Genomic DNA, 27,186 nt, shown 5'->3' on the forward strand with positions numbered 1-27,186 from the left:
AAAGTTAAATGTACATATAAGAGTCAGCTGGAGGACCAATTTTCAATTTATTAGGTCAATTGGCAACATGACTGGGTATAAGAAGAGCCTCTCAGAAGTCAAGATGGGCAGAGGATCACCAATTCCCCCAATGCTGCGGCGAAAAAAGTGGAGCAATATCAGAAAAGAGTTTCTCAGAGAAAAATTGCAAAGAGTTTGAAGTTATCATCTACAGTGCATAATATCATCCAAAGATTCAGAGAATCTGGAACAATCTCTGTACATAAAGGCCAAGGCTGGAAAACTATACTGGATGCCCGTGATCTTCAGGCCCTTAGACGGCACTGCATCACATACAGGAATGATACTGTAATGGAAATCACAACATGGGTTCAGGAATACTTCCAGAAAACATTGTCGGTGAACACGATCCACCGTCTCATTCACTGTTTCTGGCTAAAACTCTATAGGTCAAAAAAGAAGCCATATCTAAACATGATCCAAAAGTGCAGGCGTTTTCTCTGGGCCAAGGCTCATTTAAATTGGACTGTGGCAAAGTGGAAAACTGTTCTGTGGTCAGAAGCATCAAAATTTGAAGTTCTTTTTGGAAAACTGCCATATCATCTGGGCTTAAGAGGACAAGGACAACCCAAGTTGTTATCAGCTCAGAAGCTGCATCTCTGATGGTATGGGGTTGCATGAGTGTGTGTGGCATGGCCAGCTTACACATCTGGAAAGGCACCATCAATGCTGAAAGCTATATCCAAGTTCTAGAACAACATATGCTCCCATCCAGACGTCGTCTCTTTCAGGAAAGACCTTGCATTTTCCAACAAGACAATGTCAGATCACATACTGCATCAATTACATCCGGATACTGAAATGGCAAACCTGCAGTTCAGATCTTTCACCCATCGAAAACATTTAGTGCATCATAAAGAGGAAGATGCGACAAAGAAGACCTAAGACAGTTGGGCAACTAGAAGCCTGTATTAGACAAGAATGGGACAACATTCCTATTCCTAAACTTCAGCAACGTGTCTCCTCAGTCCCCAGACGTTTGCAGAATGTTATAAAAAGAAGAGGGGATGCCACTCAGTGGTGAACATGGCCTTGTCCCACATTTTTTTCAGATGTGTTGATGCAATGAAATTTAAAATCAACATTTCAACATTCGTTAGTGTGTAATGCTGCTGTTTGAGCATAAAAAAGATCTGTAATGTTACAAAGCTCAAAGTTCACTCTAAAGGGAGTGTGGCAAGCAGAAGGAGGCCGAAGGATTGTGAGAATGGAGTGAGGCTGGTGGCATGGGTGATAATGAGCACCAGCTGCACGCTGGTAAATTTAGGTTTAAAAGTCAACATGTATTCACATATTTTATGAGAGTAGTAACTGTAAAGGGATAACAGTGTAATTGAATATATATGTAAAATGTTTCTACAGGATAAAGAAATGACAGTAACAGTTACTGTGTCCAGACCAAATGTGTGTTCCTCCAGAACCTTTTTTATCTGCTTACACTAAGTTTGTGTTTTTGTTTTTCATCAATATCATTTTAATGTAGGGATTTAAACTGTCATTTGCTTAGTAACTTTTTTTAATGATATCTGCAAATACATTATGTTGGTTCTGTTCTGTTTACCCTTCGGGGGTTATTGCTGCTCTCCCTGCTCTTATGATAGGCTACCTTATGCGCAAGTCATTGCCCAGAACAGAACCATACCGGCAATCCAAACTGCATGTTAATAATCAGTCAATCATCTTTGACAATAGTGGTCCTGACAGCAACTCTATCACAAATCATACTGGACATCTGTTATTTAAAATAGCGTATTCATTACCATCCTACATAATAAACTATATTTTTGAATTATTAGTAAAAAAAATATTAACATATCACATAAAAATATCACATACCCTGTGTTCTTTTATTGGTAGATATTTGAAAGTGCACCATCAGATCTTGCGATGGCCGGGACATTTTGCAGTTCCTTATGGCGAGTGTAAAGCTGCCAGTTATCTTCGATGGCTGGGTTCCGTTCAGTGGTTTAACCAGAGGTTTCTTTAAAAGCCCATCGTAATTCATTGTTGGGATGTTTTCAGGTTGAAGGCATGTTGGAACAGTGTGGTTCAGAATGTGCACATCTGCATAGTGCGTCTGGGGCACGGTGAAAGTCCATGATGTCTGTGCATCTTCAGGGAAAGTGTTTGGGGTAAAGAAATCCTGGGTTGAACTGCTCTCTGGGAGATGAACATGGATATCAGCCAGTGCTGTAAAAGAAATAACGTTCAACAATTCACATTTGACAACTTTGTTTAGACAATTTGTACTTAAACATGTAAGTTTTACCATTGCACTTACATTGAGAGGGAACTCCCAGTGATACAACGATGACGTTCGTGGACAGAGTTTGACCTCCAGACACTTCCAAAGACAGTTTGCCAACATTACGCAGCCTGAAAATTTTAATGGTTCCATTCTGACAAAATCTCCCAACAGTGAGATTGTCCGTCGTGATCGTGTAAACGTGCTTGTCCGGGCAGCCATCTGTCGGCCGAATCTGTCGTAATCCAATTCTACTGAAATTCAAATGGATAGTATATGTATCTGTAGGCTTCAGATTCCAGGCGAAGGTCCGATTGAACTTTTTAAAGGCATTGTATTCTTTGGGAACAATGTTTATCACTGTTGAACAAATGGGTTATGTCAGAGAAAAACACATTAGACTCATTGATTTTACAACAAGCACACAGTGTTAATTTAACCCTCTGGTGCTCCTCATTTAGTGGTCATGCTCAATTCTCCCAATCAAAAGTAGTTGAAAATCTCAAAGTAGCAATGTCTGGTTTGTGCACGAATCATTCTTTTAAACGTTTTTTTTGTTTTTTTGTGAACTTTCACCAAATTGGACCGAATCGTTCTAAACAGCTTGCATCTCGAGATGGCACTGATCTACAAGTTACTAAAGTTACTCACTTTCGCATATGCCTGACAGTCCCTCCAACTCAAAATAAACCAATATTACAGATGTGGCAAACAGGGCAGGCAAGAGCCGTGAGAGAGTGGCATGGCGTCTTGTATCTCATAGAAGGAGCTACGGAGGCATTAAAGGAGGCAGTGAAGGATGCGAGAGGACCAAGCCTGGACTTTTACGTTGTGTTTTGTTTGTTATATTATCTGTGTGGCAGTCGTCCATAAGGAGGCTGGCATTTTTATTTTATGTTTTTTTTATTGAAGTGCTTGAACCTTTGTGGATTCCTGCCTCCTTTTCCCATATGAACATACAATGTTACAACGGAGTATATGACACTTCAATTACTCCAACAGTTCACTGAATTGAGACATGTTTTGCTGAGAGAACTGATGAGCACGAACTGCTGAGACTGAGCATGTGTGTACCACCGAACAGGAACAGTGCACTGACACTGCGGCTCGAGTCAAGAATTCCATCATACGCGCCAAACAGACAGAACGTAATCAAGAGAGAGAGAGAGACCATTAATATTCAGCGCAAAAACATTAATTCATCTGAAATATCTCCTGTTGGAAGCTAAATTTATATTTAAAAGTCAACATGTTATGACAGTAGTAACTGTAAAGCGACAACAGCGTGAAATTGAATATAAATGTAAGACGTTTCTACAGGATAAAGAAATGACAGTAACAGTTACTGTGTCCATAGAGAGAGAGTGTGTGTGTTCCTGCAGAACATCCTCCCTCGTAGCACTGCTTTTGTGTTTTTGTTTAATATAATTTTAATGTAGGGATTTACTTATGCTAACGTTTTTGCAAATAATGTAGGCTATAGCACAGATACACCCTTACGGAAATTAACCATGGTTTTATCACACTCTAAAAACTTCTACTATGATTTACTCAATTTTTTTGGTGAAACATATTTACACAAAAAAATTTAGTACATTTTAAAGCAGTGAAATCAATTACAGACACCGTATGAACTGAGTAAATGTAAGTAAAAAAATTAAGTATATCTGAGTAACTGCATTTGTTACATTAACATACAATTGAGTAGAAAAAAATGAGTAAAAAAAAAACATTTAAAAACCAATATTTATGACTAATATGAACTGTTTTTATTTATGAGTATTATTAACTTGTATAGTATAACTTTAATTTCCTCTAAACCTTTGTAAAGTACTCCACACAAACACACTTATACATGACATGGCCTTTATTGTTGACGAGCAACAGCAATAACGTTACAGCAAATATTACTGTTTTGACATGTAAAGAATATTTTACAACATTTAAACTCATGTAACAAAAATTTTAGAAGTAAAATTAAACATTTAAAAGTAATTAAAGTGTAATCAACCGGTCTGTTATCCCATTTCCACCGTATCAGCGCTGTTTCTCAAGCCTGACATGAACTCATGGTCTGCAAGTGGACTTTGCACTTAAGATAGCCTGCACGGAAATCAGAGGTGGACAGTAACTAAGTACGTTTACTTGAGTATTGTACTTAAGTAGACTTTTTGAGTATCTGTACTTTACTGGAGTATTATTTTTTTCTGGAAACTTATGACTTTAACTTCACTACATTTGACAGACAAATATCATACTTTTTACTCCACTACATTTCTATCAAGGTCAAAAGTCGTTTCTGTTGCAGCTCTGAAAGTCGTCGGATGATTTTTTCCTTCTTTAAAAGGTTTTTTTGTTGTTGTTGCAGATAGTCTGTCAGGAATCACTCTTATAGGGTCATATACATTTCCCCAACGTTTTTTGAACACTGATCTGTTCATAGCAAAATGGAAGAAGACGGTTCTTAGGCACAAGTGTGTGCACCCATAGCCAAACTTTGAAAGTATGTTTCAGTTTTTTTTTTAAATCAAGATTAGTTTAGTTGGCATACACTTGGTGCATGTCTTATAAAATATTAAAAATATAAATGTCTGGGAGAAAGAGAATGGTAAAGTTGGGAGAATATGAGATGTGTATCAGTGTATTGGATCCGTGCATTCAGCCTTAACGTGACAGCAGCATTATAAAGAGCTTTGTAACTTATATACAAGTATTTAAATGAGTTTAAGTTAGTCGTATGCTAATATGTCAGATGGATCATCAATGACTGGCTTAAACCATGATGGCATAATGGGCATTTATACAACAATAATAAAGTAATGCATTGGCATAAAAAAATGAAATGTACTTTTATACTTAAGTACTTTTGAAAACAAATACTTCTGTACTTTTACTTGAGTAAAAATCTGTTTTTACAACTTTCACTTGTAAAGGAGTAATATTTGACCAGTAGTACTTTTACTTTTACTCAAGTAATGAAGTTGTGTACTTTGTCCACCTCTGACTGAAATGAAGGGTGTTTAATGCTGGAATTATTGTTCGCTCAGTGATACGAGCTTTGCATTCCTCAGTTCCTATGGAAGAATCACTGATCTATCACTGACCTAATCACTTATCTATATAGAGTTACAGTATTGTTCAAAATAATAGCAGTACAATGTGACTAACCAGAATAATCAAGGTTTTTAGTATATTTTTTATTGCTACGTGGCAAACAAGTTACCAGTAGGTTCAGTAGATTGTCAGAAAACAAACAAGACCCAGCATTCATGATATGCACGCTCTTAAGGCTGTGCAATTGGGCAATTAGTTGAAAGGGGTGTGTTCAAAAAAATAGCAGTGTCTACCTTTGACTGTACAAACTCAAAACTATTTTGTACAAACATTTTTTTTTTCCTGGGATTTAGCAATCCTGTGAATCACTAAACTAATATTTAGTTGTATGACCACAGTTTTTTAAAACTGCTTGACATCTGTGTGGCATGGAGTCAACCAACTTGTGGCACCTCTCAGCTGTTATTCCACTCCATGATTCTTTAACAACATTCCACAATTCATTCACATTTCTTGGTTTTGCTTCAGAAACAGCATTTTTGATATCACCCCACAAGTTCTCAATTGGATTAAGGTCTGGAGATTGGGCTGGCCACTCCATAACATTAATTTTGTTGGTTTGGAACCAAGACTTTGCCCGTTTACTAGTGTGTTTTGGGTCATTGTCTTGTTGAAACAACCGTTTCAAGGGCATGTCCTCTTCAGCATAGGGCAACATGACCTCTTCAAGTATTTTAACATATGCAAACTGATCCATGATCCCTGGTATGCGATAAATAGGCCCAACACCATAGTAGGAGAAACATGCCCATATCATGATGCTTGCACCTCCATGCTTCACTGTCTTCACTGTGTACTGTGGCTTGAATTCAGAGTTTGGGGGTCGTCTCACAAACTGCCTGTGGCCCTTGGACCCAAAAAGAACAATTTTACTCTCATCAGTCCACAAAATGTTCCTCCATTTCTCTTTAGGCCAGTTGATGTGTTCTTTGGCAAATTGTAACCTCTTCTGCACATGCCTTTTTTTTAACAGAGGGACTTTGCGGGGGATTCTTGAAAATAGATTAGCTTCACACAGACGTCTTCTAACTGTCACAGTACTTACAGGTAACTCCAGACTGTCTTTGATCATCCTGGAGGTGATCATTGGCTGAGCCTTTGCCATTCTGGTTATTCTTCTATCCATTTTGATGGTTGTCTTCCGTTTTCTTCCACGTCTCTCTGGTTTTGCTCTCCATTTTAAGGCATTGGAGATCATTTTAGCTGAACAGCCTATCATTTTTTGCACCTCTTTATAGGTTTTCCCCTCTCTAATCAACTTTTTAATCAAAGTACGCTGTTCTTCTGAACAATGTCTTGAACGACCCATTTTCCTCAGCTTTCAAATGCATGTTCAACAAGTGTTGGCTTCATCCTTAAAGGGGGGGTGAAACACTCAGTTTCAGTCAGTGTCATGTCAATCTTGAGTACCTATAGAGTAGCATTGCATCCTGCATATCTCCGAAAAGTCTTTATTTTTTTAATAATTATATAAGAAAGATGCGCTGTTCCGAGTCTTTCCGAAAAAAGCAGAGCGGGTGGGGGCGTGTCGTGTGAGCGGAGCTAAATAATGACGTGTGCAGCAGCGCGCTGTGTGTTGAGTCGAGTGCGTCGTAAAGCTGTCTCATCCCTAACAGCGGGAAAAAAACTTTATTCAAAATAAAAATATGGCTTTTAATCAGATACAGCCATACATCTATGATCCGGAATCAGACCCAGAGGCTGCAGTTGAACAGGAGCAGCAGCAAAAACGACTAGAGCAGGACGTCTGTATGTGGTACAAGTTATACACTAACTATATAATATGCTTAGCGGCTTGTGTTATTTACATATTTATACTTGAATTATATCGTCATATTTTTGTCTTTGAAGGTGTACATGTGGGAAGTGCAGTTGTGCACGTGTGTTTGTGTGTTTACGCGTGGTTTGTGTAGACAGTAAGCGGACTAAAAAAAACACAGACATTTGAAGCAGTCTCACTCACCCTTCTAACGTTGGGACTGCTCCATCATTCAGCATTAGGTGATTGGGAAAATGCGGCGTCGAGCTGGGCCTTGTTTATGAAACAGTCGGCACCGAAATGCAGCGAACAGATATAAACATTCGCGCAACTCAGTTGCTGATCCGGAAAAGCAAATTACATCCACTGTTGCCTTACCGCGGGGTTTTGGGGGAATCTGTGCAGGACTGTCTTGGTCTGGCAACCAAAAACGCACTTTTTTGGTGACATTGTTATGTGCACATCACCTGTCCAGCATCCTACAAGCCAGCGCTTTGATGGGCGTAGCCTGTTGCTTTCGCTCTCTCCCTCTCTCTCTCTCTCTCTCTCACGCTCTTCCGGTAGAATTGTCCGTAAGGCCCATACAAGGAAATTCCGCCCCCATTAACGTCAAAGGGGACGCATGATCTCAAAAAACTTGCCGAAACTTATGACTAACCGGAAGTAGTATTTTTGACAAAGAAATACTCCCATCAAACGTCCACCTTAACTTTTGAAACTTTGTCTATGTTTAGTATGGGATTCCAAGTCTTTAACAGTGTAAAAAGATCAGTATGCATGAAACAGCATTTCACCCCCCTTTTAAATAGGGGCCACCTGATTCACACCTGTTTCTTCACAAAATTGATGACCTCAGTGATTGAATGCCACACTGCTATTTTTTTGAACACACCCCTTTCAACTAATTCAACTAATTGCCCAATTGCACAGCCTTAAGAGCGTGCATATCATGAATTCTGGGTCTCATTTGTTTTCTGAGAATCTACTGAACCTACTGGTAACTTGTTTGCCATGTAGCAATAAAAAAATATACGAAAAACCTTGATTATTCTGGTTAGTCACATTGTACTGCTATTATTTTGAACAATATTGTATATAGATATACAGATTTATATAGATCAGTGGTCGTAACTGTTTTTCGGCGGCACTGGGCAAAGCTTGATTGGTTGGAGCCAGTCAGCACGATATGGCCGTTATCTGATTGGCTTAAGTAGAAGGTGGATGGAGGCTACCTATTTGTGGATTTGTTTGAGTCAAGACGCTAGAAATGTTTCAAAAACCACGCGATTTACGCAATAAGAGATCCACAAATGCCAAGGAAGCAATTAACAAATGAATGCAACCTATGCAACTTAAGTTGTGTTTGTGACATCAAAATATATGTGTGGATTTTTTTGTTATTCACAAATGTCATTGTATTTATTTGTGAATCTAATTCATTTATGTGAAAATCCTGCATATATTTGTGGATCTCATTCTATTGATTTGTGAAATTATTTCTTTTTTGTGAATCACTTTACATTTATTTGTGGATAACAATATATTTGTTTGGAATAATGGTACAAAATTACCCCATCTCACCGGCCTTCCTAAAAAGACCATTAGACAGCTGCAGCTCATACAGAATGCTGCTGCCAGGATTGTGAGCAGAACTAGAAAATATGACCATATCACACCAGTCCTCAGGTCTTTACACTGGCTTCCAGTTACATTTAGGATCGACTTTAAAGTACTATTACTTGTTTATAAATCACTCAATGAGCTAGGACCTCAATACATCGCAGATATGCTGATTAAATACAAACCAAACAGATCACTCAGATCAGCAGGATCAAGTCAGTTAGAAATACCAAGAGTTCACTCAAAGCAAGGAGAGTCTGCTTTTAGCTATTATGCCAGCCACAGTTGGAACCAACTTCCTGAACAGATCAGATTTGCTCCAACAGTAGCCACATTCAAATCCAGACTCAAAACACATCTGTTCAGCTGTGCATTTACTGAATGAGCTCTGAGCCACTGTACGTCCCACTGATCTCACCTTATCTTATCTCTTTATTCTTTTTACAATTGTTTTAGTTTACCTTTGTTCTTATCTTTGGTTATTGTTTATTTTATATGTTCATTTGAGTTAAATATGATGAGTGAAAACTGGGTTTGATGGAAATAGTAAGTTTGACAATAAGGTTTGAGTATGTGTAAATCTGTGGAGGGTATGATGAGTGAGAATGGGTTTAACAAGAAGGTTCCTGAGTAAAAATCAGGGAATAGTGATCAAAATGGATGTTATGAACGTGTTTGAGAAAGAAATTAATGAGAGGTGTTCTAATAAAGATGGTACATGTATGTAGGCTGTAAACTGAAGAATGTTTGTTTTTATATCAGACCATTATTGTGGATCTGACCATTTTATTTTATCTTATTTTTTTAATTATTATTATTTTTTTGGAATTACTATTATTATCTTTACGACTGTTTTAACTATGCTTGTTTTTAATTTTTTATTCGTCCATATGGTATTCTTTTTTTCTCATGCATTTGTTACCACTGTTTTAATTAATTTCTATGTAAAGCACGTTGAATTGCCATTGGGTATGAAATGTGCTATACAAATAAACTTGCCTTGCCTTGCCTTGCCTTGCCATACTTTCCTCTCATTTCAAAAACGCTAAACATGACAATATTGATAATCGTGATAATGTAAGTCGCTATAATCATGATACAAAATTCTTACCGTTCCATCCCTAACATGCTTTGAATTTGTTTTGACAATTATATATTCAGGCGGCAGCAGTTCTCAGCTCAACAGTAGACTAAGACATAGGCTACAGCGGTTCTCAAGGCCAGAATTGGTTGCAACAGTATCCGAATCACCAGTACACAGAACTGAAGTTTCTTACGGACATGTTACAGAACTGATGAGCTAGAAATAGTGGGCATGCGTGACAGCACCGTCTGAACCAAACTGTTTAACTATTGCTCTACGGATACTGTATATCCCCAATGTTAAAGGTGTCTGAACTGGCTTTTTTTCTTTTTTATGCTGTTGTCTGAGGTCAACTAATGATGTTTGTGTGGTTTTTACATTCAAAAAACATCATAACTAATAAGTAATAGGCTATTTTCTACACTGGTTTTGAGGCTCTCTCCTGAACGCTGGGTTCTGATGGGCGTGCCGCACTGGAGACTAGGAACAGGGTATATGCAGGAATCCTGAAGTTCATTTCAATACCTTTTTAAGACTTTTTAAAGACCTTCTCAAAATATTTTAAGACCTCATCGCACTTCAAGTTCTAATCGGCAACAAACCTTTAATAAACAGTTGTAGTCGAATGTAGACATAAAATCTCTATCGTAGGCCAATTTGTTATCGATTATATTGCATATCTGTTTCGCAACGTATGGAGGGCGACACATCACCTAACTGCACATTTCACAAAATACATGACGTCACCCGTAGACAGCGCTCGCCAGGGATGGAAATTAACTTTTTTCAAAGTCTACCACTCAATGTTTTTACCAGCCACTTTTTTGTTTCAGACTGAGCGCCCCGTTGTTTTTTAATACTTATGGGGATGAAAAGAAATATATTCATAAATACTTTTTGAAGTCAAACTCTTTTGACAAAGCTTGAACAAAATACTTTAAAAATTTAAGACTTTATAAAGCCGTGATAAGACTTTTTAATACTTTATAAGGGTCTTAATTTTCCCAAAATTGATTTGTCACCTTTTAAAGCTACACTGTGTAACTTTTTTAGTTTATTCTTAGCTAAAACCACTTAGTTCTTTCGAAAATATATGTGCTCATTAATGTATATTTACTTCTTTCAAGTAATAATGCATTCTCGTAATTTTATAATATACCATTGAAAATACATACGGGTGAGGGGTTCGGATGGCGGTCGCCATGTTGCTCCTCCATCTTGAAAGTACATTTGCCAAAGAGGGACATACCCGTAAATTCAAGCTTCGCTTTTCTCGTATTTAACACTCGATTGCACCGTGTTGAATGTGAAGAGGAGGATTGCTTGAGGCTGCTATATGATGATGGAGGATCACTCTTAAGCCCCTCTCACACTGCACGTCGGACCCGCAATATTCCCGGAACATTGCCGGGTCGCCTTCTGTGTGAAAGCAACCACGTCCCGGAATTGATTACCGAATTCGACCCCGGTCGGGGACCTAGTAACATTGCGGAATATGTATCAGAGTCGCCAAGGAAGCGGAAAAGAGAATTAAGACGGCAACGTGACAGGTAAATCAACAAGACAAAAGTAAATATTGGAGTGGCCTTTCCAAGATGGAAAGAGCTCATGAGGAGCAACGATTTTAAAAAGAACGCCGACGTTGCCTGCTTTCTTCTCGACAGGTAATATTAATTCAGCCTATTTGTGTATATTGGAAGTTTTATTGTTGCTTGGCTAATTATATCATGGTGTGCTGTGCATAACGTTAACACTAGAACGACGTCTAGGATAGTTTTCCTCCTCACGTCAATGATGAAAAAGTATTGTTTACCTTATAACATAAATCCGTGTTCTATGACGGATAACATGAGATTAATATTTTAATTGCATTATAATTTGTTTGCCTTACGCTAGTGGTGTTGTACAATATACAGAATAACGATAGCACTGATAAAAGTTACTTTACTAAGAGCTTGCGTTCGTCTGGGAACCTGATAGCTGATGTTAGCAATGAACAGGTTAAAAATAACGAAAACGTAAAACTATTAATCATTTTACATAGATTAATTTGATCATAGATCATTTGGTAAATTAAATAACTGCAAATTATAAGTTTTCAAAAATTACCTCATCACTTGAGTTGAAGCAACACTCACCGAAGAGGTCGAACTGGAAGCCATGACTAAATCGGCCACCGTAGGAGTTGAAACGAAATCGAAATTGAGAGGAGCAGAAACTATTATTCACTCGATGGCCATATACCTTTTCACCACTAGATGGGGGAAAATATCACACAGTGTAGCTTTAAGACTTTTCAAGACCCCGCAGATACCCTGAGGAAGTAAACGCCCACGGCTAGGATTGGAGAAGATTTGCATATGTAATGAGCTTCAGCTCCGCTGTCATATCTATGCCCCTGTCAGTTCACATGAGGGAGGGATTGATTTAAAAGCGCCAACTGCAAAGGTTTTGGTAGGTCTGGAAAACACACAGCCCCCGGACTAATGTACTACATACAAAAAATACGTTTTACTCACATAAGTTTGTTGCACCATTCCTGTCGGATCCAATATAGAAGCACATCATTGTGTCTGCAAATCCAGCACTTGAGGCTTGTTTACAAACGATTCCACAGTGAAATGAAGCAAACACATGTATACGGTCTTCCCCATTTGAGCTGGAACTTAATTAAAAATAAATGAAGTATCACACATTCCTAATATTATGATCTGAAGGAGGCTTATGCAGCGACTGTGTTCTTCCACAATATCTTGCTATCTTCTTCCGCATTGTTATTGCTGCTGGCTAGCGGGATCCGAACAGCTCCATGAGTCGGTGGGCGGGGCTACTGAATTACACGTTCTGTAGGGGGATGAAAGTGTGGGATGAAGCCCACGATTGTTTTCTAGGCCTGGTGTCTATAAAAGCTTTTCATTTAACTAAAAAGGAAGTTTTCAGCTCTGAAACTTACAGGATATTCTTATATTACCATGACCTTTTATATATCAAAAACTCAAGGGAAAGCTGATTTCTCAATTCATCACCCCTTTAATATGCCCAACTTTACAGTGGTTTTGGTCTATACAGCTAATTTTGCCCTTCATGACAACTGTAACGGGGATGACATTTTTTAACTCATCCATTTAAATTATATTAAGGCCCTGTTTATACATACATGGTTATTTTGAAAAACGGAGACATTTCCCTTCGTTTGCGCCCTTCGATTACATGCAAAAAGGAAAATTTGCCTCTAAAAACAAGCCTTTCTAAAAACTCCGGCCAGAGTGGAGATTTTGAAAATCTTTCTTTGCACATTTGTATGTAACCTGACACAAACAAGTATATAGGCAGCCAACGTCACAGTATGTGCCAGAGCTCACACCTACGTCAAAAGTGCGACCTATGTTTATATGTGATCATGGAAGCGTTTAGAGTAGCAGTCACATTTATGTCGGTGCAAACTCTTCTCGTTTGCATTTGCAAATACAGCTGCTCCATTATGTCGAGGAGCGACTTATGCTCCATTATGTCAACAACTTCTCCCTCCAACACGACAAACCAAACCACGTCACCATCAGCGCCGCCGCTATTTTCGGGATTCTAATTGGCTTACGGGGGCCTCAGCTTCTCGTTACACCGCCACCTACATGTTTGGCATGCTCTTGGCGGCATAATTTTCGGGTACATGTACGTGTAAGTGAACACTTCTCTGAAAACTGACATTTGCACAATGTTATTTTTTAAACCAGAGAGTTTGAAATGTTTGTTTATGAAAATAGCCACCCGCGTGTAAACGTAGCCTAAGCCTTAAAAGTTCTGCATAATTAAGGGCTTGGTCACTTTGAGTGACAGGTGGATTGCTGCTGCTTTCACTACATGCCATTTGTCTGTTGTCTGTTAGCCCACCCACGTCCTCTTTGCCCATTTACTGTTGTCCTGGAGCGACGCCCTGCCGGCTCTGAACACTTTTTGGATTCAAAACTGCTCTTCCGAAACCTACTTATGACGTCACGGACACTACATCCATTTTTTTTTAATAGTCTATGTTTGTACGTCATTGTCCTGTAAACATATCCTCTCCATCTTCATTAGTTTATGCACTGTCTAAAATCAAACACTTCCCTTCTATATGCGACAAATACTCAGTCAGAATGCATTGTATTGTGGGGAAAAACTAGGTCGAAAATTACTCGGATGACCTTTACTTCTTTACTATCCCATGAGATCACAGGATTGTATTTATGAATAGCAGTGAAGCAATGCTGGTTGGTCACAATTTAATTCATACAACCCATTTTCATACTATATAGAATTTTTTTTTATCATCTGTCATCATGCATAACTGTTTCGCCAAACATTCTTACATATTTGGGTCATTAGCGACCCGGACCTATATTTAACATGGATAGACCTCTACCTGTCGTGATAATATATAAAACTCCTGATGTTAGAATAACAATTACAGAAGAATAAAATAAAACTTATTTCATTACCTTTTGGAGCTTGGAAGGGTTCAGTTTGAGCAGATGTTTTATACCAAACATTATATGTCCTCGTCAGAGCTTGTTTAGTGCGTTCAGCTTCTGGCTCATATTCGCGATCTCACACATTATCAAAACTAATTTTCAACATCTTCAAAATCAGTATTTTGATCACTGACAGCTTCTTGAGCACATCCATCATCAAGTGACATTGACACTAATATTTGATTGTGTTTAGTATTTGCTCTCTGTAGTAAATCACTAAGACATTTCAAATTTTGCAGATTATAATTATTATTGTTTTCTTTTCTTTCTGAGGTAACTATAAGTGAAACGCCACTTCATCAGACATTGACACGTTGTGGAATAAAGGTGATTTGCGCTTTATTTTGTCATTATAGATTAATTTATCATTGTGCAAAAAAATATATGTACGTACAATCTTACACACCTCGGGTCGTTAGCGACCCTATACAATTTTGACAAAAAAATAGTCGAAAAACAGGCATTCAATTATAATTCTTAATAAATTGTTTAAAATGGATTGATTGAGGAATACTAAGAAAGTTGATGTATAACTGTAAAAAATGAATGAGGAGGGTAGTAAATGACGTCTTGGTTCGTTAATTTGGTAAATTAAAATTTAGACGCAGTGTTGGTCTCTGTTTAAAAGTCCTATCAAATACATGTATGATTAGATAGAACTGTTAATAGAAGATAGAAAAATTATTATAGAGTTTGCTTTTATATTATTAGTAATAGAATGGCAAACATAACACCCTCTCATTTATGGTCAGCATTCAGCATATGCATTATATATTTTAAACAAATTGAATACATTTTTTTGTCTTAATAACCAGTAAAAATGAAAAAAAATGTAAAGTATTATTTTTATCTGACCTCTCCCAGCAGTGTCTCTGATGATCTCCACGGTGAACACATTCTCTGGCTGTGAACAGCTGAAAATCAGACGCGTGTCACTTTTGAGCACCACAGAAGACTGGCACACCTGGCTTATACAAACTTCACACTGTGTGTTTTTGCCAGCACTGGTATTAATGTGGATGCTTGTGCCATTTTCAACAGCAACGTCGAGCTCTGCACCACCTAAAATTATGTAAAGACAGAGATTTAAATATATATTTTTAATGTTTTTCCTACATAGGCTATCCATTATTGATAAAAGCACAAACATATGCAGTTTCTCAATTGAGATAAAGTTATAAATAAAGTTGTTTACACTTAAATACTTTAAAAGAAAGAAATCTTTAGATGATTAGAATGTTGGAATTTAGATGATCTTCAAGAAAATAAGGTTCTTTTAAAATTGTTCTTGTCTCTTGTTCTTGAAAAAATATATTTTTTGAACCTTTATTTTACAAAAGCACTCCCAAACAACACGGTTAAAATGTGTTGGAACCTACAGTGTTTTGGGTGAAAAGAGATTGAAACATCAAGCGAAATTAGACATTAGCCAATATAAATCCTAACAATCTGCAGTCAGCCTTGCTTTCGAGATTACGAAATTGGTAAATCAAGCTTGTTGACCCATGTATTATATTCATTTCTTAACCGAAAAGGCAAATTTTTATAAGGCATATTTTATAAGTCTATAACTAGACTTGTGATAAACAGAAAACGTGATAATCAGACCATTTTTATCGAAATGGATCAGTGTGTCCTACCTGTGAAGAGGGTTTGGCTGTTACCTGTGAGCTCCGAGGACGATGACGACAGGAAAAACCCCAAAAGAAGCCAAAAGCGCGTGGTCCACCAGTTTCGCATTACTTTTTAATATCCAATGAACTCCTATAGACAGTAGATATTCGTCTTTACTATTCCTCGGTGACAACTGAGCGGCTTCCTGGAGTACACTGTTCCTAAAACCTGACGTCTACTGCGCAGTTTAGACGTGTGTGTGTGTTTGAGAGAGAATGCGAGAGAGAGAGAGAGAGAGAGAGAGAGAGAGAGAGAGAGAGAGAGAGAGAGAGAGAGAGAGAGAGAGAGAGAGAGAGAGAGAGAGAGAGAGAGAGATTTTAATATTAACAATACCACAGAGAAGGTAATGTAATACATACATTATACAAATTTCTCAGAAAAGACATTTTCATCAATAACAGTACATTGATGTATATCAGTACATACAGTATACCTTCTATATAATCCATAAAACTATAATATTTAAATTCTTTAAAAAAATTCTAGCTCTGACAATACATTTAAACTATACCAGAGCATCAAAATAATTATTATTTTCGATTTTCCTGGATCGTGTTAAATAAATTGACATTTTAGCTTCAATAATATTTGTACACACTTTACATTTTTATTTCAAAGTTGTAATTTCATTTTTAATTCAATTTGAAGCAGATTTTTTATGTGACAGTATTAATTAAAGTTTCTTAACAGTCAAGATCAAATTATCTGCATCTCTTGAGCTGCATCAAGCCACTCCCATATCTGTCAACACTCAAATTAATGCACGACGGAGATTAACTGCACAATATGTGTAAACCTCCAATACAACTATAATGTAATTATTCCATCACAATTCACAAATGAATCTGTCAATCAAGTGACTGTGTCTATAGTATTATACGCAAATTTTACACAACATTAAAATATTTTTTTCAAATAAACTTTTATAATTATAACCATTTTAAATTATTATTGCCCCTGGTTCAGTAATGAAGTCTTACTGTTACAAGCCCTGCTCAGACGTCTTCTGCCCGAAGCGAGCCTCAGAGTTACCACCACACTGACCATGGGACTGTGCCATCGACCTGGAACCAAGGTGAGCCAGTACCCCGCGGTCATATACCCACTCTACATCCCTGAACAGAAGGCCATGGAAGAGTACATCACTGCGGCTCTCAAGGCTACATTCGATCTTCCACGTCTCCTGCTGCTTCCAGCTTCTTCTTTGTGGCTAAGGAAGATGGCGGTCTACGTCTATGCATTGATTACCGAGCTCTTAACAAGATAACCAAGAAGTTTAGGTATCCTCTTCCCCTCGTTCCAGCCGCCCTCGAGCATCTGAGTGGGGCCACCTTGTTTTCTAAGTTAGACCTGTGCAGTGCCTATAATCTAATTCTTATCCGAGAAGGAGACAAGTGGAAGACGGCTTTCATTACTCCCTCGGGGCACTATGAATATCTCGTGATGCCCTATGTCCTGGTCAACGCACCGTCCATCTTTCAAGTCTTCATGAATGAGGTGTTCCGAGACTTTCTCCATCTCTTCGTACTCATTTACATCGATGACATCCTCATTTATTCTCGTAACATGGCCGAACATCGTCGCCATGTTTTGAAGATCTCCAACGACTCCGCAGGTACTCCGCAGGTATCTGAAGGCCAAGAAGTGCAACTTTCACCAATCCTCCATACAGTTCCTGGGTTATAACGCAAGTTCCCAAGGTGTCTCGATTGACGAGGGGAAGGTTGCCACTATCACTTCCTGGCCCACTCCTACGACAGTCAAGGAATTGCAACACTTCCTAGGCTTCTCGAATTTCTATTGATGGTTTATTCTACAAAGATAAGTTAAGTTAATAAGTTAAGTTAAGTTAAGTTAGATAAGTTAAGACTACAGCCTGCTCACTGCACCTCTTACTATCCTGCTCAAGGGTAAACCGAAAGCTCTAGCCTGGAATCCAGAGGCTGAGAAGGTGATCCAGACCCTGAAGGAAGCCTTTACTTACAATCCGCTCCTGTGCCACCCCGACCCGAACAAGGTGTTTTGGGTAGAAGATGGCTCCAACTCCGGTCAACCACCGGAGTTGAAGCCATCTTATCGCAGCAAGCAGGAGAATGTAGCCAAGACTCTTCCCTGTGGACGAATCGTCCAAGGATGCCAACTGTGTGCTGTATCCAAGGTTCCGCGCCATCTACCATCTGGCAAGCTCCTTCCTCTCCCGATTCCACGATGCCTTTGGTCCCACTTGGGGGTGGACTTCATCACTGACCTTCCTTCACTTTAATTTATAGCCTGCACATTCATACTTACCCAGTAACTACACGCATAATTACCCCTTAATTAAAAAAATACTTACAGTATAACTAATTTGTTAATTTTCCTGACAGTAACCCTTTATTCCCCAAATATTATATATTGCTCCCTTATACCTACACGTACTTACTTTATAGTTACACTATAATTACTGAAAGTTATGTTGTAAATTCACTTTAATTATGCAGTACTTTCCGGGCCATAATCTAAAGAGTTACCGAATGTTCTCTTTGCTTTGTCTGTGCAGCTACTTCTTTAAAATCCTCATTTAAAAATGCAAACAAAATCTTATCCTTAAAGCTTTTCTTTGTACCTACATTCTTTCTTTCAGCACTCCACCAGTCTTTTGCTGTCCCTTTTAGTACCACAGCAAGTGATGACAGCAGTTCTTTATCAGGTAATGGTCGAAGATTATCATTCTCCTCAACTCTCTCAATAAACACAACTGGATCACTATAGCATTAGTGAATTAGTACATTAGCAATTAGTACACAAACATTAGTGAAACTAGGAAACTCTACTGTAATTTAACCAATGGATTTTATGGTGCTGGTACTGTAGGCAGAGACATATACTGTTGGCTTGAATCAGCTTGTATTAGCTTACTTTCTGTCTTTGCAGTTCTATAATGACTTACCGTTGTTGCAGAAATGGGAGTAGATGAAAGTGGGTTTAGAGCTTGAATCCTCTGATCCAGTTGTTTATCCCTCCTTTTCAGACAATCAACCATGCTCTGACCTAAATCAGCTATCCTACTGTCCATTTGTGTTTTAAGTCAATCATTTTTTTCTTTGGATACAGTAGTTCATTTGTTCAATGTCACTCAGGTGTTCTTCAATGTTGGTTAACTGTTGCATTATTACCATTTCATTTGAATACACCTGCTCCTCCTCAAAATCAACTGGTGGTGGAGGTGGAATCACAGCAACATCGTTTGGATCGTCAGGCTGGTCTTATATTTCAGATTTTTCTGTTTCTTCTTCTTCTGAATCGATATGAAGACAACTAAAAGTCAGTTCAAGTCCCTGTTCGAGTGCCATTTTGTAACTTCTCTTTTTGTTTTATAGTTAAGTTACTAGTGAGGGTTTATCACCTGGCTCAAAATAACTAAACAAACTTCAGCAAACCTTGTTTCATTTACTTTTTTAGTGTAAAAATAAAAAAAAATAAAAAAAAGTTTTTATGGTTATTTTCTGTATGGTTATTTTCTGACTCTTTTGTTTTTGGACCTGAAGAAAAACACTGAGTGCATTGAAACATCATCCTTAACACCGTCCTTATTGGCTGAAAAAATGAACAAGACAAAGACAACCTGCACAGCATCCCATTAACCACAGAATCTTATGCTTGCCCTCCAAACTCACCTCAAGACGTGAATAATATAGAAGTTATTACATTGAGCTTAAAACCAACCGGTTTCTCAATTAGTCCAAGTTTTGAGGTAGCCACCAAGAAACAAAAGTTTCCCACCACCCCAAACTGACTGAATTCTTCATGATAGCTCTTACCTTATATGCCAAACAGGTAAGCCTATATAGTGCCCCCTAATGCCTAGTAGTTTTACTACATTTTCATACTCTTACATAGAAGTAAAAATGTTACAGATATTTCACTCTGTTACAGCATTTTGGAGTGTGACTATCAAATTAATCAGACAGCATAATTGTACTTACATTTATTTACTCTATTTTGACATTCCATCCCTAAATCTACCCCTTTGTTTATTATATGATAGAAAACAGGATATAACAGGCATATAGGATTGTAGGCACAATTTATTCAAAAAGTACAAATTCGAGGACAAACAATTAATTTGTGTGAAGAAAATCACCAAAAGCGATCAGCGTCTCCATCCGCAGGAGATCATGTAGATCAAATTTCGCTACCCAGATTTCATAGTGAAATTGCATTGGCTCTCGTATGTCTCGTGACCAATCGCATAATTACGTCAGCTTTGATTGTAAAATGTCATTGGCTCGTGTGTCTTGTGATCGATCGCGTCATGCTAAAGAGTCGGGTGTGTGTATCATTTCAATGATATATAAGTGCATTCACTGGAGTGGTGAGTTGGATCATAATTTCAGAGATTAAAACATTAAGATCAACTTTGTTCTTTACATTAAGAGGTTGTATGACTTCAGAAGACTTGGAATGCAACACGAGTTAATACTTTTTATACTGTTTCTGGTTTGATGGGAGACTTTGGTGAGCCAGATGCAGTTGACTCTCCCTGAGTGTGACCATAGAGCTCATTTTCAATCATCTCGCTGCATTCGGTGACTGACTTTCTGAGTGGTCTGTCAGGTAAAGGTGGGCTGCTCTCATCTGTACATTGTTCATTTTCAGCATCTCCTTTGAGCAGATGTGAATATACTAGAGTGTCATCTATGTACTCATAAGCGTAAGGATCCTCCTCTTGTGTTTTGGGGATACCATGGAGGCCTGGAAGGAAAGCATTGGGATTGCAGACGGACACTGGGAGAGCCTTTTTCCTCTTCTTTTTCCTGTGCAATATTAAGATACTTTGTTAGAATTAAATCAAGCGTAGCATCAGTTCTGGCAGGTCATATCAGTCAAACTAGTATCAGATAACTGTCAGCTGATCACATCTACCTATAGGAATACAACGTCTATCACAGCATAAAATTCTGAATTATTTAATATGAACAATAATGATTTCTGCAATGTTGGTTCTGTTCTGTTTACTCTAAACAGGTTATTGTTGCTCTCCCTGCTCTTATCAATGCTCGGCTACATGGATGCGTAGGGAACAGAACTATACCGTCAGTGTATGTTTGCAGCGTTTGGCCACCTAGTGGTGCTATAACTGGGGAACAAAGTGAAAATGGCTGATCTTATGCTACTTTCACGTGCTATAGGAAATTTTGTAATTCCCACTTCCAAAGTCGTAATTACGAGCTCATTGCATTGAAGTGAGTGACTTCAAAGGCCGTTCATGTGCAATTTTTGGTAACACTTTATTTAAGGTTCAGTTATTAACTATTAACTAGTTGCTTATTAGCATGCATATTACTAGGATATTGGCTGTTTATTAGTACTTATAAAGCACATATTAATGCCTTATTCTGCATGACCTTATTCTACATCCCTTAATCCTACCCAATTCCTAAACTTAAATGCTACAAAAACTACCGTACTAACTATTAATAAGCAGTAAATTAGGAGTTTATTGAGGCAAAAGTCGTAGTTAATAGTGAATATGTGTTCCCCATACTAAAGTGTTACCCAATTTTTAACTAGGAAACTCGTATTTACGATAATTCCAATAGCACGTGAAGGCAGCATTAATTCAAATCAGTGTTGAGAGTAATGTGCTGCAAAGTAACATGTTACTGTAATTTCACTACTATTAGCATTGATGCACATGTAACTACATTTTTTTAATCAAGTAACACAATTACAATTACTGAAATTTAAATGAGTTTGTTAGTCACTGTAAGGCTGGAAAAACTAGCTGATGCCGAAATGTCTAATCGCTCTGAGAAAACAAAGGAAATTAGCATCTGAACTCATTCACACAGTTAGCATCTCTGTCCGAGACGACACCACACTGAGTGAACCATTTACGAATGACACTAATTTACATGCCGACCTGACTGCTGTCCAGAAGGCCATCATTGACACCCTCAAGCAAGAGGGTAAGACACAGAAAGACATTTCTGAACGAATAGGCTGTTCCCAGAGTGCTGTATCAAGGCACCTCAGTGGGAAGGAGAAAGTGTGGCAAAAAAACGCTGCACAACGAGAAGAGGTGACCGGACCCTGAGGAAGATTGTGGAGAAGGACCGATTCCAGACCTTGGGGGACCTGCGGAAGCAGTGGTCAGTCTGTAGTAAAAACATCCAGAGCCACCTTACACAAGCATGTGCCAAAATGCCTGAAGTCAGAGGTCATAATTATTATTAATTATTAAGGTTGACCTTTTTTGTATTAAAAACACTTTTCTTTTATTGGTTGGATGAAATACAGGTCCTTCACAGAAAAATTGCATATGTGATAAAAGTTCATTTTTTTCCATAATGTAATGATAAAAAATTAAACTTTCATATATTTTAGATTCATTGCACACCAACTGAAATATTTCAGGTCTTTTATTGTTTTTAATACTGATGATTTTGGCATACAGCTCATGAAAACCCAAAATTCTCAAAAAAATAGCATATTTCATCCGACCAATAAAAGAAAAGTGTTTTTAATACAAAAAAAGTCAACCTTAATAATTAATAATAATTATGTTCAGTTATGCACTTAATACTTGCTGGGGAATCCTTTTGCAGAAATGACTGCTTCAATGCGGTGTGGCATGGAGGCGATCAGCCTGTGGCACTGCTGAGGTGTTATGGAGGCCCAGGATGCTTCGATAGCGGCCTTAAGGTCATCCAGAGTGTTGGGTCTTGCGTCTCTCAACTTTCTCTTCACAATATCCCACAGATTCTCTATGGGGTTCAGGTCAGGAGAGTTGGCAGGCCAATTGAGCACAGTAATACCATGGTCAGTAAACCATTTACCAGTGGTTTTGGCACTGTGAGCAGGTGCCAGGTCGAATCTTCATCGCCATTAAGCTTTTCAGCCGATGGAAGCATGAAGTGCTCCAAAACCTCCTGATAGCTGCATTGACCCTGCCCTTGATAAAACACAGTGGACCAACACCAGCAGCTGACATGGCACCCCAGACCATCACTGACTGTGGGTACTTGACACTGGACTTCAGGCATTTTGGCATTTCCTTCTCCCCAGTCTTCCTCCAGACTCTGGCACCTTGATTTCTGAATGACATGCAAAATTTGCTTTCATCTGAAAAAAGTACTTTGGACCACTGAGCAACAGCTTCTCTGTAGCCCAAGTGTCTTGACCTGGTGAATGCAGCACCTGTAGCCCATTTCCTGCACACGCTTGTGTACGGTGGCTCAGGATGTTTCTACTACAGACTCAGTCCACTGCTTCCGCAGGTCCCCCAAGGTCTAGAATCGGTCCTTCTCCACAATCTTCCTCAGGGTCCGGTCACCTCTTCTCGTTGTGCAGCGTTTTTTGCCACACTTTCTCCTTCCCACAGACTTCCCACTGAGGTGCCTTGATACAGCACTCTGGGAACAGCCTATTCGTTTAGAAATTTCTTTCTGTGTCTTCCCCTCTCGCTTGAGGGTGTCAATGATGGCCTTCTGGACAGCAGTCAGGTCGGCAGTCTTACCCATGATTGCGGTTTTGAGTAATGAACCAGGCTGGGAGATTTAAAAAGCCTCAGGAATCTTTTGCAGGTGTTTAGAGTTAATTAGTTGATTCAGATGATTAGGTTAATAGCTCGTTTAGAGAATCTTTTCATGATATGCTAATTTTTGGAGATAGGAATTTTGGGTTTTCATGAGCTGTATGCCAAAATCATCAGTATTAAAACAATAAAAGACCTGGAATATTTCAGTTGGTGTGGAATGAATCTAAAATATATGAAAGTTAAATTTTTATCATTACATTATGGAAAAAAATTAACTTTTTCACAATATGCTAATTTTTTGGGCCGCATTTAGACTGCAGGTCTTGATGCACAATTCAGATTTCGTGACTATATCCAATTTTTTGAACAACCCACTTACATCATCTTTTAAAAGCGACCCATATCCGATATTTGTATTTACACTATACACTGGCGAAACAGGCCTAGACGTTCTGACCAGGAAAAGAAAGTGAAACGGATGTAGACGAAATGATTTTTCAATGTTTTGCTTTCCACACCATCTTTAAAGGTCAGCAAAACATTGCTCTCGTAAGCCAGAGAAAAAAAGAGGAGAGCCCTTGATCGCAGTTCGTATCCACCTGAGTTGACATCATTGGCCTCCGTCCCTTTTTCAGTGACATATGACTCACATTTACTGGGGAATATACAATTTGACCGCTTACATGGCAGACGCAAATGCACATATCCGAATCATATTCATTGCCATACGAGTGAGGCCTGAATCCAATCTGAGGATATCGGAATTCATGCGTTTTTTTTCCTGCTTAGACACATTCACGTCATATCCGATCTGTACCCCATTAGAGGGAAGAATCGGAATTGGGTCCCATGAACCATTCAGTGTTAATGGGGCAAAAGTGGCAGGTGTTGGCTTGCTTTACTCATTTGCATTACGTGTGTCACAGTAGCGGCTTCATATCTGACTACAATGTCATAGAGCCTATAACACTCTCACACATTTGTTCTTTAACAATTTGCCAGGTCTTTTCACAATCAGATAGATAACTGGTCAGAGAAAACGAATGAAGTGACCAGATTAAAAATGCCATAACTCTCCCAGCTGTGCCAAAGGAAAGCTTGCTGCTGCTGGAGGTGGATACTTAACATCGCACTACTGCTTGATTTGAAGGCCTGTTGCCCTGTTGATTACAATAAATAGGTCTAAAAATAGTGCTTATTGTGTTTAATGTTTGACTGTGCAGTACTGTTCATATTTACATTTAAAAAGCAGACATTAAAGTAATTTAAAAGTTACTTTCCTTAGTAACTAATTACTTTTGATATACAGTAATTGGTAAAGTAATTAAATTACTAGTAACTGTAACTAATTTCTTTTTTTCTTTTTTTGAGAGAGAACTAACTAATTACTAATTTTCAGTAACTTGCCCAACACTGTTTCAAATTAGTGAGTCAGAATCCTGTTTGACTCATGGCCTCAAAAGACACATTTGAAAGAAATTGCCATCAGGCGCTATCACATTATACATGCGTGGAACTTCTATATTGATTTTACATTACAAGATATTTCACACATACATATGCTATTCAAATCATATGTTGGATCTCCTCATTCTGAACAACTTTCACTCAAAAAAATCTTGGGTTTTTTTCTCTACCCAAATCCTGGGTTGAGCCTTTTGGGTCATTGTTTTTTCAGTGTTTGGGTAGTTTTTGTGTTACCCAGATCCTGGGTCAGACATGACATAAGCCAGGGGGTGAGTTATTTATCGCAGGCTTTTTGCAATAAATCAGGATTTGAGTCTTTGGTAAAATACAGGATTATGTATTTTGTTTATGAATCCGTTATTGTTCTGTATATCATTTGCTTTTATGCAAAGCAACATAACGAGGCACGATGCGAGTCACCTACGTGAGTGTCACATTTGATATGTTGATTTTAAATTTCATGGCATCAACACATCTCAAAAAAGTTGGGACAAGGCCATGTTCACCACTGAGTGGCATCCCCACTGCTTTTTGAAACAGTTTGCAAACATCTGGGGACTGAGGAGAGAAGTTGCTGAAGTTTAGGAATTGGAATGTTGTCCCATTCTTGTCTAATACAGTCTTCTAGTTGCTCAACTGTCTTAGGTCTTCTTTATCGCATCTTCCTCTTTATGATGCGCTAAATGTTTTCTATGGGTGATAGATCTGGACTGCAGGCTGGCCATTTCAGTATCCGGATCCTTCTTCTACGCAGCCATGATGTTGTAATTGATGCAGTACGTGGTCTGACATTGTCATGTTGGAAAATGAAGGGTCTTTCCTGAAAGAGACGACGTCTGGATGGGAGTATATGTTGTTCTAGAACTTGGATATACCTTTCAGCATTGATGGTGCCTTTCCAGGTGTGTAAGCCGCCCATGCCACACACACTCAAGCAACCCCATACCATCAGAGATGCAGGCTTCTGAACTGAGCGCTGATAACAACTTGGGTTTTCCTTGTCCTCTTTAGCCCGGATGATGACAAGCGTCCCAGTTTTCCAAAAAGAACTTCAAATTTTGATTTGTCTGACACACAGAACAGTTTTCCACTTTGCCACAGTCCAATTTAAATGAGCCTTGGCCCAGAGAAAACGCCTACGCTTCTGGATCATGTTTAGATATGGCTTCTTTTCTGATCTATAGAGTTTTAGCTGGTAAAGGTGAAAGGCACGGTGGATTGTGTTCACCGACAATGTTTTCTGGAAGTATTCCTGAGCCCATGTTGTGATTTCCATTACAGTAGCATTCATGTATGTAATGCAGTGCCGTCTAAGGGCCAAAAGATCACAGGCATCCAGTATGGTTTTCTGGCCTTGACCCTTCGCACAGAGATTGTTCGAGATTCTCTGAATCTTTGTATGATATTATGCAGTGTAGATGACGATAATTTCAAACTCTTTGCATTTTTTCTCCACTATTTTTTGCCGCAGCATACAGGGAATTGTTCATCCTTTGCCCATCTTGACTTCTGAGAAACAATGCCACTCTGAGAGGCTATTTTTATACCCTTATATGTACATCTATCTTTTCCAGCCTCTTATTGCTACCTATCCCAACTTTTTTGGAATGTGTAGCTCTCATGAAATCCAAATTGAGCCAATATTTGGCATTGACATGACATTTCAAAATGTCTCACTTCAAAATGTTATGTTATCTATATTCTATTGTGAATAAAATATAAGTTATTTGATCTTATATTATTATTTAATCTTATTTAACTATTTAATCTTATATTATTAAATATAAGATTTGTAAATTATTGCATTCCTTTTTTATAATTAATTTGTTCAGTAACCCAACTTTTTTGGAATCGGGTTTGTACTCCATCTGTTTGATCATCATTCTGAATCTGATATGATACAGTATTTCACAAAAACTTTTTTCTCAGATTTTCTCAGCTTTTTGTTCAAAATGTTGCTTTTTTTAAATAAAACTTTCCAACATTCAAGTGTTGATAAAAAAGGAATGCATGAAGCTAGAATAAAACATTATTTATATTATTTAAAACATTATAAAACATTTAAACAATTTTCTTTAAAAGAAGAGGGTCAGCTCTTTCTTTTGAAATATTGCATGCACAGATGTACATTAA

At 38.2% G+C, this 27,186-nt stretch overlaps 2 protein-coding genes across 4 annotated transcripts in view; both read right to left on the minus strand.

Annotated features, from left to right (window-relative positions):
- Window positions 1-16,130, minus strand: part of LOC137083892 (CUB domain-containing protein 1-like) — a 40,179-nt gene extending 24,049 nt beyond the window's left edge. The window contains exons 1-4 of the mRNA XM_067449836.1: window positions 16,055-16,130; window positions 15,246-15,452; window positions 2,342-2,665; window positions 1,897-2,250 (exon numbers count right to left, since the gene is read on the minus strand). Of these exons, the coding sequence (XP_067305937.1) occupies window positions 1,897-2,250; window positions 2,342-2,665; window positions 15,246-15,452; window positions 16,055-16,130 (961 nt within the window). The remainder of the gene's footprint in view (window positions 1-1,896; window positions 2,251-2,341; window positions 2,666-15,245; window positions 15,453-16,054) is intronic.
- A 4,000-nt stretch (window positions 16,131-20,130) lies between these two features.
- Window positions 20,131-27,186, minus strand: part of LOC137083420 (CUB domain-containing protein 1-like) — a 37,464-nt gene continuing 30,408 nt past the window's right edge. For all 3 annotated transcript variants that reach the window (XM_067449357.1, XM_067449356.1, XM_067449358.1), the window contains one exon: window positions 20,131-20,860. In XM_067449357.1, coding sequence (XP_067305458.1) covers window positions 20,530-20,860 — 331 coding nt within the window. In that variant the 3' untranslated portion in view covers window positions 20,131-20,529. The remainder of the gene's footprint in view (window positions 20,861-27,186) is intronic.

The sequence above is a fragment of the Pseudorasbora parva genome, chromosome 7, assembly GCF_024679245.1.
Source record: "Pseudorasbora parva isolate DD20220531a chromosome 7, ASM2467924v1, whole genome shotgun sequence".
In the NCBI taxonomy this organism is placed as follows: domain Eukaryota; kingdom Metazoa; phylum Chordata; class Actinopteri; order Cypriniformes; family Gobionidae; genus Pseudorasbora; species Pseudorasbora parva.